This window comes from Sinocyclocheilus grahami, unplaced genomic scaffold (assembly GCF_001515645.1).
Source record: "Sinocyclocheilus grahami isolate Dianchi unplaced genomic scaffold, SAMN03320097.WGS_v1.1 scaffold51.1, whole genome shotgun sequence".
Taxonomy (NCBI): Eukaryota; Metazoa; Chordata; class Actinopteri; order Cypriniformes; family Cyprinidae; genus Sinocyclocheilus; species Sinocyclocheilus grahami.
The window spans coordinates 1090079-1107484 of record NW_015505230.1 but is presented as its reverse complement, the minus strand read 5'-3'; the positions used below and the strand labels follow the sequence as shown (position 1 = coordinate 1107484).

At 34.8% G+C, this 17406-nt stretch overlaps 1 protein-coding gene across 5 annotated transcripts in view; it reads left to right on the top strand.

The window, feature by feature from the left end:
- Positions 1-17406, top strand: part of npnta (nephronectin a) — a 52001-nt gene that overhangs the window by 11181 nt on the left and 23414 nt on the right. For 3 of the 5 annotated variants that reach the window (XM_016269298.1, XM_016269303.1, XM_016269301.1), the window contains 3 exons: positions 1222-1322; positions 7606-7656; positions 13205-13297. In XM_016269298.1, the coding sequence (XP_016124784.1) occupies positions 1222-1322; positions 7606-7656; positions 13205-13297 (245 nt within the window). The remainder of the gene's footprint in view (positions 1-1221; positions 1323-7605; positions 7657-13204; positions 13298-17406) is intronic. The other 2 variants (XM_016269304.1, XM_016269302.1) reach the window with 1 other exon arrangement.

Genomic DNA, 17406 nt, shown 5'->3' with positions numbered 1-17406 from the left:
CGTCCGTCCGGACTGTCTGTCGGTGTCTGTCTGTCTGTCTGTCCGTCCGTCCGTCCGTCCGTCCGGAATATCTGTCTGTGTCTGTCTGTCTATCTAAGCCTGTGAATTTGCCACATTACTGCACATCTGTGAGTCATGAGGTAACTTCTATTGTTCCTGTTGTCTTATCCAATGCATCAGTCAGCCAGTGAGGTTTTATCTATATTCACAAAGCTTCCGTTGTACTCAGTGACACAGGTGCTGCAGATAAGACCACTGTGAGTTATCATTGTGCTGTACCACACCAGAGGCAGATGTTCTCGTATGTTGATGCTGGATACACACACAGAGCAGAGATAAGTTGAAGTCTGTCTGTTTTCCTGCTGCCTATAGCTAGAGGGAAGTTATGGAAAATAAGGATGATGTTCTTAGAAGGAGATATGTTACATGACCCAACAATGTGTGTGAACAAGACAGATATTTGGAAAACATCATTCTTGGAAACAACAGTGAAGTTTAAATTGATTTTCCATGAAATGGAAAATAATGGTACAGCTGAAGTGCGTTTGAATCAGAGAGTGTTTCTTGGCAGCGCACACCAGGATTACTGATTTCTTTTTTTCCACCAGCAGCACTCCAAATGTTTTTGTGAAGAAGTAAAACCTTTTAAGGTCTGTGAAAATAAGCAAAAGGGAATGAACACAGGTCAAATGATGTAACGTAAATGGATCATGGTTAATAGATACAGCGAAAGCACAGCACACAACCTAAAATTAAACTTCTGCTCAATGTGCCTGAATTTATTTAAACAGAGAAGAGAAAGCAAGAGAGAAAATGAACTGAGCTGGTTATATTTAAAATATAATATATGTAAAACAATCATATCTTATTTATTACATTTTTTTAAGAAACACTGTGAATATCAAAATGACTTTTTATTTAACCCTTTACTAAACCTTCCATGATTCTTCCTTGTCCCGTATATGAGCACTGATTAAAAATAAAAAATACATTTGACTTATTTCAGTGAAACATCAATAAACTCTTAATTCAAACATTTCAAAACAATATATTGCATCATCTCTTAAAAATGTAAAACAAATTGTCATAGCTTTTCAAGTATTTGGATGGAAGGATAGATGCAGACAGTAAATCTATGGCTAAGTAGGCACTATGTTATTCTCATGTAACTGATTTCTGTGCAGTGATTGGCCAAGGTCTGATCAAACTGTCTCCTGACAGGTGGCCCAGACAGATGGCCTCGTCCAATGGGCTGTGTCGGTACGGCACCCGCATCGACTGCTGCTGGGGGTGGACACGTGTCTCCTGGGGCCAGTGCCAGCGTGAGTAACTGCTGCTATAGGGGTGAACAGTGCTATGGGGGGCCAGCTTAGGGTGCTTCTAGACTTCCATGATACTGTAACCTTCTTTTAGCCACTTAACAACAGCACAGCAAGTCACCAGTTGCCATATTTGAAATACATTTGATTAGCTTAACAAAACTGAACAAAACCTCTGTGGACAATACTCTGTCCTAAGTTTGGCATAATGTTTCATTTGCTGGATCTGTTTGATTCCACCACATACTGTATAATGAATTGGTGACTTGTAATGCCCTCACTGAAGTGGTAGCTGCAAGGTCAGGACACATGGCTGAAAATAAGCAAGACTACATCCTGGAACATAATGCTTCTGAATTTCATGCTAACAAACTGGGTTAGCTGTAAGAAAATACCTGCCAGTTGTCTGTCTTTGAGATATTCCTCATGACACACAATATAATGTGGTTCAGTCATTTGGAATAATTAAAAGGTACAATGAGCAGTTGCGTCAACAGCACCACATTCCTGCAGGATTCGTTTGAGGTCTAAAAAAGTTCACTCGTGTTTTTAAAAAAGCACATTTAAAAACATTAATTTTTTACAGACTTAAAATATATATATTTTTTTAATTAAATATAAAAATAAAGAAAAGTAAATGAGATAAGCAAGTATTAAAAATCACAAAAATAATGACATTATTATTATTAACCAAAATGCAAATAAAAATATAACAGCAATAATGTATTATTATTGTTGCTGTTTTGTTGTTGTTGATGTTGTCATTTTAATTTTGATATTATTATTATTATTATTATTTAAGTAAAATGTTGTTGTTTGTAAGTTGCATTACCCATAATACCCTTAGTTGGAGCTAGTGGTGTGGATTTTGTCAGATATGTAATGTGAGATCACTAAAGAAAAGTGCATTCATCTCAAACTAGAAGTGATGAGACCTCTCAAATCTTACACCACATTAATCACATAATGATTTTCAAGCACGGATTAGCTCATTTTATTGCGTTATCATGGAATCAGAGGACGTGCTTCCCCTGCTCTTATTAATAGCGTCTCACGCTTCATTTATCAGCTTCCATATGTTCGCTGCAAATCTAAAAATGATACAGCATGCTTCCGAACGAATGTTTGACCGTATCACCAAATGGAAGCAGCCTAGTGATGATTCATGGGCTATTCTGTGATGCATGATGATATTAGTGGGACAATGTATCGGGCAGCCTGACAAATGTGAGATTCTCTGCATGGCTTGTGCACTTGATAGACCAGCTGTTGCCTTTGCTGCAGAATTGCAGTTTTTCTGGGGGTCACATGCTGAGGGGCTCCAAAAGCTAATGCTAATGCTTCTATGCTTGCAACATTTTGACCATATTTTGTAACATGACGCAATGTTTTCTTTGTGTGACTGTGTGCGGATGTGTGCAAATGTCTCTCACACTTCACATGGTAGAGGTACGCCTTTGTAAATTTCGTATTCTTTGCCCAACAAAGACTGTATTATATGAGTATGCTTGACACAGAGGGCTGAGAACTGTAATTGGAAGTAAATAAAGATGTACAACGGACTGATTCTGTCCTCAATCACGGATGGCAAGGCTGCCAGCGGTTGAACTCGCAATTTTGGCAGAGAATAGAATGTGCGCTGGGGGACGTTAAGGGCTCCATCAGAACTGATTACGGGATCGCTGCATCTCACATCTTTGATGAAATTGCTGCGGTTTGTTTTGGCCGGTCGGTGATCATACGGGGTGAAGATACACACTGAGAACAAAGGCCGTAATGAATGCATCCCCGAACACAGACTACTCTGGGAAAGTGAATTGCTCGGCTCTGAAATGCTTTTCAGATATTCATCCAGTCAAAGGTTTCGCTTGGCGCCGCAGTCATATCTGGCTCCATTCACACCTCAATAACAGGAACATGAAGCTGCAATATTTTACTTTCTCAAAACAGCTGGTTTAGGGGGCAGGCTTCGTGGGCTGAATTGGTGGTTAAGATTAAACCTCGCACAGCCGAAATTAGATTCCCCACTCATAACACCCTAATCATCTAGAGTTAACAAGATCTCAAGCTGAGGATGAATTTTGATGAAGTTCCTTCACGAGGCAGCGCGACGGCTCAGTGCGAGAGTGGAATCCTGTGTGGTGAAATATCTCACATCTTGGACTGTAATCTCTCCCTCATTCTCTCTTGAAAAGCTGGATTTTAAAGGAACGTTCTGGGTTCAATACAAGTTGAGCTCTATCAACGGCTTTCGTGGCATAATGTGGATTACCACAGAAGATCATTTTCGACTCATGCCTCAGGTTAAAAAAAAGACAAGGCCTGTGAGTCTACATTAAAATATGTACATTACCAGTTTGGGGGTCAATATTTTTTTTTTAAGAAACTGATATTTTTATTCAGTAAGGATGCATTAAATTGATCAAAAGTGACAGTAAAGACATTTCAGTTACAAAAGAATTATTTTTCAAATTAATTATTATTTTTAAAAATTATTTTATTCATCAAATAATCACAAAAATACTAAGCAGCAAAACTGTTTTCAATATTGATAATAATAAGAAATGTTTCTTGAGGAGCAAATCAGCAAATTAGAATGATTTCTGAAGGATCATGTGACACTGAAGACTGGAGTAATGATGCTGAAAATTCAGCTTTCCATCACAGGAATAAATTGCATTTTAAATGATATTCAAGTAGCAAACATATATTTCAAATTGTAATAATATTTCACAATATTTTTGTTTTTGCTGTATTTTTTTTATTTAATAAATGAAGTCTTTGTGAGAATAGGAGACTTCTTTCAAAATATATATTTTTTTATACCAACGCCATAACTTTGGAACAGTACATTTCAGCATTATATACATTACATTAATAAACAATATGTATGTTGGCATGAGACATATGTAATAGAATCACTTACTGACATTGACTGTTGAAAGTTATATCAAGTCTGTAAAGCCGTTAAAACTGGTATTTTTGACATGATACATGAAACACATTGGTAATTTAAATCATCCACCTAGAAAAGTAATCCCAAATCAAAAGGGCCATTTTTAACAGGTTAATTTGTGTTAGTGCTTTAACATAAAGAAAAGCTTCACAGTTGTGCTTTTAAACCTTCCCGATTGCTGACCAGCTTCACTTGAATTGAAAATGCATCACTGTAACTGAGATTTGAACAGAAGATTAGGGCTTATCTAAACACCCTTTATACTGTAACAGGGGTTCTCAACTCTGGCCCTCGAGGTCCACTTTCCTGCAGAGTTTAGCTCCAACCTTGATCAAACTCACCTGCCTGTAACATTCTAGTAAGTCTGAAGACCTGCCGGAATATGGTAAAAATTCAGTAACATGGTATATATCAAAGTACTAAAAGCATCAGTTAATTTAAAGTAATTGGTCCTCATGAGGACCAGTGAAGTCAGGCAGGACAAGGTGTGGGATGGTATCAGAGAACAGGATTTAAGAATTGAACATCTGCAACATTACAGTATACTGTTCCTAAGCTGCTCCTAAAATACCAACTCAGCAAAGTATTACTCAAATGTTTGAGCATCAGTGGTTCGCAGGGGAATGTGTGTTAGGCTGACCTGACTGAGGAACTGCAAAGAAACCTTTGTTACAGAGGCAGTCCCGCCTGGGAAAGAGAACATAGGAACTAGAGGAGTGGAACTCTGTTTTGTGGACCAATGAATCCAACTTTGAAGACGCTTTTTTTTTTTTTCAACTTTGGAAACAGGTTGAGCATTGTTGAACTGTGCTTTGATATAGTATGTACATTACCAGTTTGGGGGACAATATTTTTTTTTTAAGAAACTGATATTTTTATTCAGTAAGGATGCATTAAATTGATCAAAAGTGACAGTAAAGACATTTCAGTTACAAAAGAATTATTTTTCAAATTAATTATTATTTTTAAAAATTATTTTATTCATCAAATAATCACAAAAATACTAAGCAGCAAAACTGTTTTCAATATTGATAATAATAAGAAATGTTTCTTGAGGAGCAAATCAGCAAATTAGAATGATTTCTGAAGGATCATGTGACACTGAAGACTGGAGTAATGATGCTGAAAATTCAGCTTTGATCACAGGAATAAATTGCATTTTAAATGATATTCAAGTAGCAAACATATATTTCAAATTGTAATAATATTTCACAATATTTTTGTTTTTGCTGTATTTTTTTTATTTAATAAATGAAGTCTTTGTGCGAATAGGAGACTTCTTTCAAAATATATATTTTTTTATACCAACGCCATAACTTTGGAACAGTACATTTCAGCATTATATACATTACATTAATAAACAATATGTATGTTGGCATGAGACATATGTAATAGAATCACTTACTGACATTGACTGTTGAAAGTTATATCAAGTCTGTAAAGCCGTTAAAACTGGTATTTTTGACATGATACATGAAACACATTGGTAATTTAAATCATCCACCTAGAAAAGTAATCCCAAATCAAAAGGGCCATTTTTAACAGGTTAATTTGTGTTAGTGCTTTAACATAAAGAAAAGCTTCACAGTTGTGCTTTTAAACCTTCCCGATTGCTGACCAGCTTCACTTGAATTGAAAATGCATCACTGTAACTGAGATTTGAACAGAAGATTAGGGCTTATCTAAACACCCTTTATACTGTAACAGGGGTTCTCAACTCTGGCCCTCGAGGTCCACTTTCCTGCAGAGTTTAGCTCCAACCTTGATCAAACTCACCTGCCTGTAACATTCTAGTAAGTCTGAAGACCTGCCGGAATATGGTAAAAATTCAGTAACATGGTATATATCAAAGTACTAAAAGCATCAGTTAATTTAAAGTAATTGGTCCTCATGAGGACCAGTGAAGTCAGGCAGGACAAGGTGTGGGATGGTATCAGAGAACAGGATTTAAGAATTGAACATCTGCAACATTACAGTATACTGTTCCTAAGCTGCTCCTAAAATACCAACTCAGCAAAGTATTACTCAAATGTTTGAGCATCAGTGGTTCGCAGGGGAATGTGTGTTAGGCTGACCTGACTGAGGAACTGCAAAGAAACCTTTGTTACAGAGGCAGTCCCGCCTGGGAAAGAGAACATAGGAACTAGAGGAGTGGAACTCTGTTTTGTGGACCAATGAATCCAACTTTGAAGACGCTTTTTTTTTTTTCAACTTTGGAAACAGGTTGAGCATTGTTGAACTGTGCTTTGATATAGTGTTTTGCACTTTGCGACACATTTAATGAATTATATGAAATGTGACCCTGGACCACAAAACCAGTCATAAGGGTCAATCATTTGAACGCTGAATAAATAAGCTTTCCATTGATGTATGGTTTGTTAGGATAGGACAATATTTGGCTGAAATACAACTATTTGAAAATCTGGAATCTGAGGGTGCAAAAAAATCTAAATATTGAGAAAATTGCTTTTAAAGTTGTCCAAATGAAGTCCTTAGCAATGCATATTACTAATCATAAATGAAGTTTTAATATATTTACAGTAGGAAATTTACAAAATATTTTCATGGAACATGATCTTTACTTAATATCCTAATGATTTTTGGCATAAAAGAAAAATCAATAATTTTGACCCATACAATGTATTTTTGGCTATTGCTACAAATATACCCCAGCGACTTAAGACTGGTTTTGTGCTCCAGGGTCACAAATATGAACTTTATATGTGTCTTAATATTAAGAAATTCTGATTTTGGGGGTTGGTCAATTTTTTTACATTTTTTAAAATGTTTTTGAAAGAAATCTCTAATGCTCACAAACATTAAAAATACAGTAATAACAGTAATATTTAAAAAAATATATATTATTACAATTTAAAATAACTGTGATGCAAAGCTGAATTTTCAGCATCATTACTCCAGTCTTCAGTGTCACATGATCCTTCAGAAATCATTCTAATATGCTGATTTGCTGCTCAAGAAACATTTCATATTATTATAAAACATTATTATTATATTTTATTTATTAATATCTTTTTTGAGGATTCTTTGGTTCATGTATATAATGTATATATAATGAAATTGAAGTTAATCATGAAAAAGATAATTGAGTATGTAACTTTTTTCCATGAATATGAGAACATTTAATAATATACTGTAATTCTTATCACCACGTGAAATGTGAGAGACTTTAGGCTGTGTGTATGTGTGTATTGTATGTGTTGCATTTGTAATGCTTGTCCATCATCAGCATGGCTCCCATGTAATGTTTCATCTCACATTTAGACCAAGCTTCTCTTTATTTCTGTTTTTGTCTGGCCGTTTGTTTTGCAGCTCTCTACGTCTTAACCCACAGAGTAATCAGGATAAGGTGCCAACCCCAAGGTTAGCACCACATCATATTTCCTTTGCAATCATCTTGCCTGAGCATCATTCAGTCCATGCATCCACTGAATCCCGAGTTCCCGTTTATTTATAGTCCTCCACATGCGCTTCTCCTTTGAGAATATCCTGATATCCTGTGAACATTTCACACCTGATACCATTGGAATATCTGGAGCCTCTAGGATATTTGGATATCACTGTTTACATTCACTTATTTGTTTACTCCCCCTCATAAACCTCAAAGGATCTCACATCAAGAGTGTTTTCGGCAGTTTTAACACTTTTATTTAGAGCAGAGTAGCGAGAGGACAGGAAATGGAGAATGGAAGCAGGAATTTTTGCAAGCCAAATTTAAACTTGCATCACCCATAGCGCTGCTGAATGTCATCCATCTATTTTTTGGGGGTAACTTAGATGAATAACACATGACCACATTTTTTTTTAACTATTTGTTCTATAGAACAGATTAAGACATTAAGAGATTTTGTAGTGGTATAATTTTATTAAAAGTTTATTAAGTTAAATATATAAATAATGTATATATATATATATATATATATTCTGATTAATTTTAGTGTCATTATATATATTTATATTACAGAAAATTAAATAAAAATTGTATTAAATATTAAAAAGTGACATGAGTGAATTATATATGTATTACACACATTTACATACAATTTATTTATACATGTCTATTTTTTATGTCTGTTTGCTTTTATTAATTTATTTACATATTTTAGGATGGGAATTGTAGTGATTTTATATATATATATATATATAAACCGGTCAAAAGTTTGGGATCAGTAAGACTTGTAATGTTTTTTAAAGAAGTCTCTTCAGCTCATCAAGGCTGCATTTATTTGATCAAAAATATAGAAAAAAAACAGTAAAATTGCTAAATGTTATTACGATATAAAATAATGGTTTCTATTTTAATATCTTTTAAAATATAATTTATTTCTGTGATGCAGAGCTGAATTTCCATCAGCCATTACACCAGTATAAAGTGTCACATGATCCTTCAGAAATCATTCTAATATGCTGATTTATTATTAGAATTATCAATGTTGGCAACAGTTGTGCTGCCAAATATTTTTTTGGAAACTGGGATACTTTTTTTCAGGATTCTTTGATGAATAGAAAGTTAAAAAGAACAGCCTTTATTCAAATAACAATATAAATCTTTGCTATCACTTCTTACCAATTTAACACATCCTTGCTGAATAAAAGTTTTAATTTCTTTCAAAAAAAGAAAGAATAAATATTTACTGACCCCAAACTTTTGAACTGTATACTCTCAGAAAAAAAGGTACTAAAGCTGTCACTGGGGTAGTACCTTTTCAAAAAGTACACTTCTGTATCTTTTAGGTACTAATATGTACCTTTATGGTACCAATATGGACTCTTTAGGTACAAAGGTGTGGCTTTTGAAAAGGTACCGCCCCAGTGACAACTTTTGTACCTTTTTTTCTGAGAGTGATAGTGTAAATTGTTAGAAAAGATTTCTATTTTAAATAAATGCTCTTCTTTTTAACTTTTTATTCATCAAAGAATCCTGAAAAAAAGTATCACAGGTTCCAAAAAAATATTAACAGTTTCCAGCATTGATGATAAATTAGCATATTAGAATGATTTCTGAAGGATCATGTGACACTGAAGACTGGAGTAATGATGATGGAAATTCAGCTTTGATCACAGGAATAAATGACATTTTAATGTATATTAAAATAGAAAAACGTTATTTTACATCATAATAATATTTCACAATATTAAATTTTTCCTGTATTTTTGATCAAATAAATGCAGCCTTGATGAGCAGAAGAAACTCCTTTAAAAAACATTAAAAACGTTGTGATCCCAAACTTTTGACCGGTAGTGTATATAGTCATTAAGTAATTTATTTGTTAATTAATTTATTCATTCATTATTAACTTTTATAGAATTGTCTATATGTGTCTAAACAAAGTCAACATTTTAAATCACTCAAATATCTTAAGATGACATTACAGGTCTGGCACAAACCACTAGGCCAGGGCTTTGCAAGGTTTATTGTTTTTTCCTGCTCTGAAAAATCATTATTAGCCTTTCACATTCTTAGTGCGACTTATTCTGAATTGTATGTTCATAAAATTCACCAATTACATTTTCTGACGTATCTCTTTGAAGCTCATGTGTCATCAGAGCGCATGGACTTATAGGTATGCTATGCCAAGAATGAAGGTTTCCGGGGATGGAGGAGCACTTGTGCTGAGCGTTTTGAAGCCAGCTGAACCATTTGATGTGGTTTGTGAATAACGGGTACTTCCCTTGGCCCATTTCGCCTGTGGTTTGTGTTCCAAGTGCCGGCATTCACTGAACCGGACCGCAGCAGATAGGTTTCCCTTTAAAGTCCCTTCCTTAAGCTCTTCATTCGTCAGCACTTAAAAATATAACCGATGCCTGTGATCACACAACGTCCCACCTGGATTAATCCATGATTTCATCACATTTGATAACTGTCTGGCCGGCGAGATAAGGCAGCCACCCGGATAAACTCTCAATGTCAGAGAACTCTGCCTCTTTCCTTGTTTGTCTCCTGCCAGCTTAGGCTTTACCACCAAATTAGGGCCCGTGTTTGTCCTTCTGTGTTTTAACCTCAGGGTTTGATCTTACTGTTCAACTTCTATATTGAATAACACAGCTTAAAAGTGAGGTGAATATGAACCTTTGATTAGCTTACTCAAACTAATAAGGTAGAATGAGACGGGTTGATTATTATCGCACCATTTTTCCAGAGTGGGCTAATGCCTTTTCGCCTTCGTGCGGTTTGAACAGGCTGAAAGCAGATATCTGTGTCTCTTTAATCTACTGTACGCACCAGCAGGATCTAGCCTTGCTGTCACCATCTGGGGTCCAGTGGGTTTTGAGTTGAAAACACTGCAAAAGTCTTTTTTATTGTTATACGTTTGTACTCACATCAGTCTTAGCTTTTTTTGTCTTAGCTCCTCTCTCATTGTGAGAATGGCACCAGTGATGAAAATTAACAGCTCTGATAAGCCTCTATAATTGGAGACTCAATGAAGCTTTGAATGAAAATTAGTCTCAGCTGATGGCAGACTCGGCTGTGAACCACCGCTGAGTGTTCTGCTGTAAGTCTGGTCTAGTCTAGACCAGTCTAATGTCGCAGGGAGGGAGGTACGGCACACCGCAGCTGGTGTTTTGTCTTGCAGTGTACAGATCAACCTGTGCACACTCAGTCCTCATAGAATGAGACTGTAAATAGAAAATGTGCTGCACTGAAGGTGATAAAGTAGCTATAGGGAACCATTTTTGAATACACTACCAGTCAAAAGGTTTGAATCATTATGATTTTGTAAATATTGTTGAAAAAAAAGTCTCATATTCTCGCCAAAGCTGCATTTATTTAATAAAAAATACAGTAAAAACTGTAAAGATGTGAAATATTATTACAATTTAAGAGTAATTTGAATATGTTTTGAAATATGATTCATTCCTGCGATGTCAAAGCTGAATTTTCAGCATCATAACTCCAGTCTTCAGTGTCACATGATCCTTCAGAAATCATCATAATACGATGATTTGCTGTTCAATTATTATCAGTTATTATTAATGGTTTTTATAATTGACAATACTGAAAACTGTTTTTGTTGCTTAATACTTTTGTGGAAACCGTGATACATTTTATGCATTCAAATAAAAAACAGTTCTTTTACATTTTAACAATATTTCACTACTGTTTTTACTGTATTTTTGAGGAGATAAATTCAGACTTGGAGGGCATAAGAGACTTCCCTTTTTTTCAAACCTTTGAGTGTATATATTTTATTCTTATTTCTAAACAAATATAAAAACAAAATAAACATATAATTAAAAATAAAATAAGTATTTTTTTAGATTATGTAATGATAAAATGTTTAATGTCAAAACTAACCCTACTTTATGAAAAATATACAAAAAATATATAATGCCAGTATTATTATACTAAAGACCCATATTGTGGCATATTTATATAACTATAAAAAAATACTTTGAAGCATACTTTTAAACTTTCACTAAAGAATATGCCATTTGGACATCGTTGACATACACTCTAAAAATGCTGGGTTAAAAAGGGACAAACCCAGCTATTGGGTTGTTTTGACCCAGCGGTTGGGTTCAAAACAACCCAACCGCTGGGTCAAAACAGCCCAATAGCTGGGTCAAAACAACCCAATAGCTGGGTCAAAATAACCCAATAGCTGGGTCAAAACAACCCAATAGCTGGGTCAAAATAACCCAATAGCTGGGTCAAAACAACCCAATAGCTGGGTCAAAATAACCCAATAGCTGGGTCAAAACAACCCAATAGCTGGGTCAAAATAACCCAATAGCTGGGTCAAAACAACCCAATAGCTGGGTCAAAATAACCCAATAGCTGGGTCAAAACAACCCAATAGCTGGGTCAAAATAACCCAATAGCTGGGTCAAAACAACCCAATAGCTGGGTCAAAATAACCCAATAGCTGGGTCAAAACAACCCAATAGCTGGGTTTGTCCCTTTTTAACCCAGTGCTGGGTTATATTTTTTAGAGTGTAGACTTTTAATATGCTATGTTTTTTTTTTAATAATACTAACCTGTTAACAGCAGGTTCCTTTACTATATACTAGGAGTAATAATCTAATGTTACATTTTAGGTAGCATTACAGTAAAATACTGTTAAATGTACAAATTTTAGAAGTAAAAATTAAGTTATCTTATAATTAACAGTGAAAAAACTTAAACTGATGTTCCCTGCATGACACTTTCAATTTGATGGTATTTCATTTAAGTAAATATGTTTCTTGTTAGTTTTTGATATCAGTTGTGTATATTAGGGCTTTATGTTACATATAATGTTGTTAAATTATTGTTGCATTTACTGTTGTGTGTTACCATGATAGTTTTTTGTACGGGTTTATTTTTTACAGTGTACTACTTGAAACATAATTTGATTTGCGTTGCTCTAATCCTAATCTGCCATACTATATAAAACAGATCTAATTCCTGTGCCATTAATTAGCAGCAGGACTGCAAACACAGACCCCTCATGAGTCGTATGAGATGGGATTAAGCTTTTTTGTTTTGTAATTTGCCTGTTTTTGTCTCTGTTTTGAAAATGGCAAATCCTAAATTTACCCGCATATCAACTCAAAAGGATGTTTTCCCCCAGTCTAGATCTTAAATGTTTCTGATGTTGCACGGCGCTGGGCTGCTTCCCAATCCAAATGTGAGATGTAATGAGTGAGGTGGACCGTACACTCAGCATGTCCCAGGTTCATTAAAATGACCAAGGCAAACAATGAATTATTTATGTTGGGGGCGAGCGTTCCAAAAGAATGTTTTTGTGGATCTCTCGCCACAATATCCTCAAGGTCTAATTGTACAGACACTTATTTCCCACAGCAAGAATGGCAGTTTTTTTCTTAGCACGAAAACTAAAGGCTGTTTTGTTACATGTTTCCATGTCTATTGCATAGACTCTGACATTTGGTGTAAAGTGATACTGATGATCTTTTTGCCTACAGCGGTATGTCAGCACGGATGCAAACAAGGAGAATGCGTGGGACCTAACAAATGCAAGTGCCATCCAGGTTATACAGGAAAAACGTGCAACCAAGGTAAGTGCTAAAGTGTATGTTTAAACACACTGGGTTATGTTCGAATTCTGGCTGAGATTTTTATTTTGCAGGTTTTTAAATGGATTGAATACAGTTCACCAAAAATCACACTAAAAAGGTTAAACCAGTAAACCATTAACATACTTCTCACACATTACAACAGAAATAAATATGAAAACATGGTTTTTAAAAACTTTTAAAAAACTGTTCTTAATATTTATATAGTTATTATTTATAAAAAAAAAATATATATTTTTGTGTGTCTGCTTTTGTGAAGCTGAAGCAGTAGAGCATGGTGCAAGCAACATGAAGATCATGGGTTTGATTCCCAGTAAAATTACCATGCTTAAACAGATAAAAATGTATGCTCTGTAATGCCATGTACCTTTCTTTGGATAAAAGTGTCTGCCAAATGCATAAATGTAAATACCCTCAGAGGAAGATGAGAACTTGACATAACAAAATACATTTATTAATTTTTTATATATATTTATTTATTTATTTAATTTAGAGTCTGTGCAGCTGCTGTTAAACATGAAATTGTGGGTCATTGCAAACTTCATAATCATAATAACAATTTTGCATGCACTTATGCATATGTGTGAAAACGTTGCATGCATGTTCATGACCCTAAATGTGACCCTGGAGCACAAAACCAGTCTTAAGTCGCTGGGATATATTTGTAGCAATAGCCAACAATACATTGTATTGGTCAAAATTATTGATTTTTCTTTTATGCCAAAAATCATTAGGACTTTAAGTAAAGATCCTGTTCCATAAAGATATTTTGTAAATTTCCTACTGTAAATATATCAAAACCTAATTTTTGATTAGTAATATGCATTGCTAAGAACTTCATTTGGACAACTTTAAAGGTGATTTTCTCAATATTTAGATTTTTTTGCACCCTCAGATTCCAGATTTTCAAATAGTTGTATCTCGGCCATTTTGACAATATTGTCCTGTCCTAACAAAACATACATCAATGGAAAGCATATTTATTCAGCTTTCATATGATGAATACATCTAAATTTCGAAAAATGAGACAAATGAGAAACTGTCACAAAATGTAGAAAAACTTCCTAGGTTAACCAGTATTTCCACAGATCAGTTTTGTGTTACAGGTCAAATTGACCTGCAACTTACTGTAATACAAAGGTTAAATCAACCTCTCTGTTACAAAGTACCAATTTGTATTGCAAAGCAACACTTGCATTATTTAAAAGCCTCTGGGTGTAGATGTCACCCTTTGGCTCTACACAGAACAATGTATTGGCACTAATGGGCTTTTGTATTGAGTCATATAGTGATTCAGAATGTGAGGTTTCCCTTAAGCAGATAATATCTCAATTACTGCCCTAAGAACCCTGCACCGAAAATAAAACTGAGCCGGGGGACTAAATTCTGTCTGAAGTTGTCTCATCAGAAGAACGCTGGCGTCTGAGATAACCCCTGATTTAAAACAGCACATTTCCATTTGAGAGGAGAAGGCTGGGAGACTTAAAGAGAGGATTCTGTGCCCTTGGAAGGCGAAGGGAGAAGGTGTAATTAAAAGAGAGGGAAGGAAAGGGAAAACAATCCCCTTTGGAATGCGGAATAGAATCTTTTCGATTGTCCCTTGCGTCATGGTTTCATGTCAGGTCGATGAGACTGCTTTTGCCTTGCTGCCCCGGCGGAAATGTTGTCTTTTTTCATGCGTTTCTATCAGCTTCGCTAGGCTCTCGTGGCAAGAGCGATTAAAGGAATCAGATGGTTTTTAGAGGTTTTGACAGATGATTGTCATGCCCAGGGCTTATTTGTCTTGCATGTTTAAAACTTTGACAGGTGCTGGTTAGCGCGGACACCTGGGTGGCATATTAAAACCATCAGTGCAAATAATCAAGCCTTTAATTTTTGGTGTGACTCACTCAGTGTTTTTCTTTTCAAGCCGCCAAGTGTTTTTGTTTATTGAAATTATCTATAGCAAAACAACCAGCATGCAAATTAAATTATATCACACAAGATGCCCAATCACTTGTATTTCGTAAGATATTGAAATAATTGCTAATATTATTCATGATTTATTTTGATTCCTGTGTGAAATCTTAGATACTTTCACGTTGGATCCTAGCAATGCAATGATTACTGAAAGAAAAAGCTCTCCAGAACAAGCGTTTAGTTAATGATTCATATACAGTATAATATAGCTAAAATACCAATATTAATGTAGGTGCACACTCAGACCTGATTTACTAAGAGCACAATCGCATGTGCAGTCCAACAGATTGCATGGACACGTTTTATGTGCGATTTACTTAATATCCATGCAAAAAGTAACACACAGAAATAGGTTGCATGTTAAAATACAGGGTTATTATAGCTAACTAAAGCTGAAACTAAAATTAGAACCATAAAAAAGTTGTTACTTGAAATAAAATAAATGTTAACTGAAATAAAATATTTAAAAAACACTATTTTAGCCAGGAAACATTTCTCCTTTTAAATTAGTTTAACTTGATGCAGTAATAACTAAAACTGATATAAAAAGAAAAAGAAAGAAAGTATATGGAATTATATAGACACACACACACACATATATATACAGTGGGTACGGAAAGTATTCAGACCCCCTTAAATTTTTCACTCTTTTTTATTGCAGCCATTTGCTAAAATCATTTAAGTTAATTTTTTTCCTCATTAATGTACACACAGCACCCCATATTGACAGAAAAACACAGAATTGTTGACATTTTTGCAGATTTATTAAAAAAGAAAAACTGAAATATCACATGGTCCTAAGTATTCAGACCCTTTGCTCAGTATATAGTAGAAGCTCCCTTTTGATCTAATACAGCCATGAGTCTTTTTGGGAAAGACGCATTTCGATCTTAACATACTTTCACCTATCCCAGTTTAACATGCAAAGACAAGTATGTCATTTTTAAGTTGATTTTCAAACACTGGGCTCTGTGGTCCTATTAAAATGTATTATTTTTGAAAATAAATAGAAACCGATCAACCTGACAGAGAAACGTTGACTAAACCAATGCCGTACAAAAAACACCCATGCTTCACTGTTGGGACTGTATTGGACAGGTGATGAGCAGTGTACAAATGTAAGGGGGTCTGAATACTTTCCGTACCCACTGTACAGTGTGTGTGTGTGTGTGCATGTGTTAAATATATTACACATTAATTCATTTTTAATTAATTATGTTTCATTAATAAATGTTATGATGCTTTGTATTTTAATTTAATTTAATAAATAAAAAATACATTATAATAGGTATATTTTCTTTGTGCATGCTATTAAACTTGCACATTTAAAAAATAAACCGGGGTCTCAGTGTTAAAAGGATCGGCCACAAGTGATTAGTGTGCAGATAAACCACGAGGAGAGCTGAACAGAAATAATGATAAAGAGCTTAGTACTAAATCCATGGCAATGAGGTGGGATAACACCCACAAAGTTAAATAACCAAACTGGGATTTAAAGGTGATGCGTGTCATTGTTTCGATCTTAACATACTTTCACCTATCCCAGTTTAACATGCAAAGACAAGTATGTCATTTTTAAGTTGATTTTCAAACACTGGGCTCTGTGGTCCTATTAAAATGTATTATTTTTGAAAATAAATAGAAACCGATCAACCTGACAGAGAAACGTTGACTAAACCAATGCCGTACATTTGGGGCAAAACTATTTGTTTATCCAAATCAGGTTGTCATTGGCTGGTTACCCAATTTACCTTTAGGTTATATTATATATTTGATAGAAATGCATTCTGAAGACATTTTCTTTAGTTGAACACTGCTTGACATTTGTCGTCTTGATCTTTACAGAGACACAGATCTCCCTGGTGACATGTAGGACAGGAGTTCATGTAACTCAAACTCAGCCAGCAAAAGGCCATGAAGCGCATCTGTAATAAAGCAATAAGTCTATGCATGACTGAGATTTGACCACAGCTCTATAAAATGATGTACAGTGGGGCAAAAAAGTATTTAGTCAGCCACCAATTGTGCAAGTTCTCCCACTTAAAAAGATGAGAGAGGCCTGTAATTTTCATCATAGGTATACCTCAACTATGAGAGACCAAATGAGAAAAAAAAATCCAGAAAATCACATT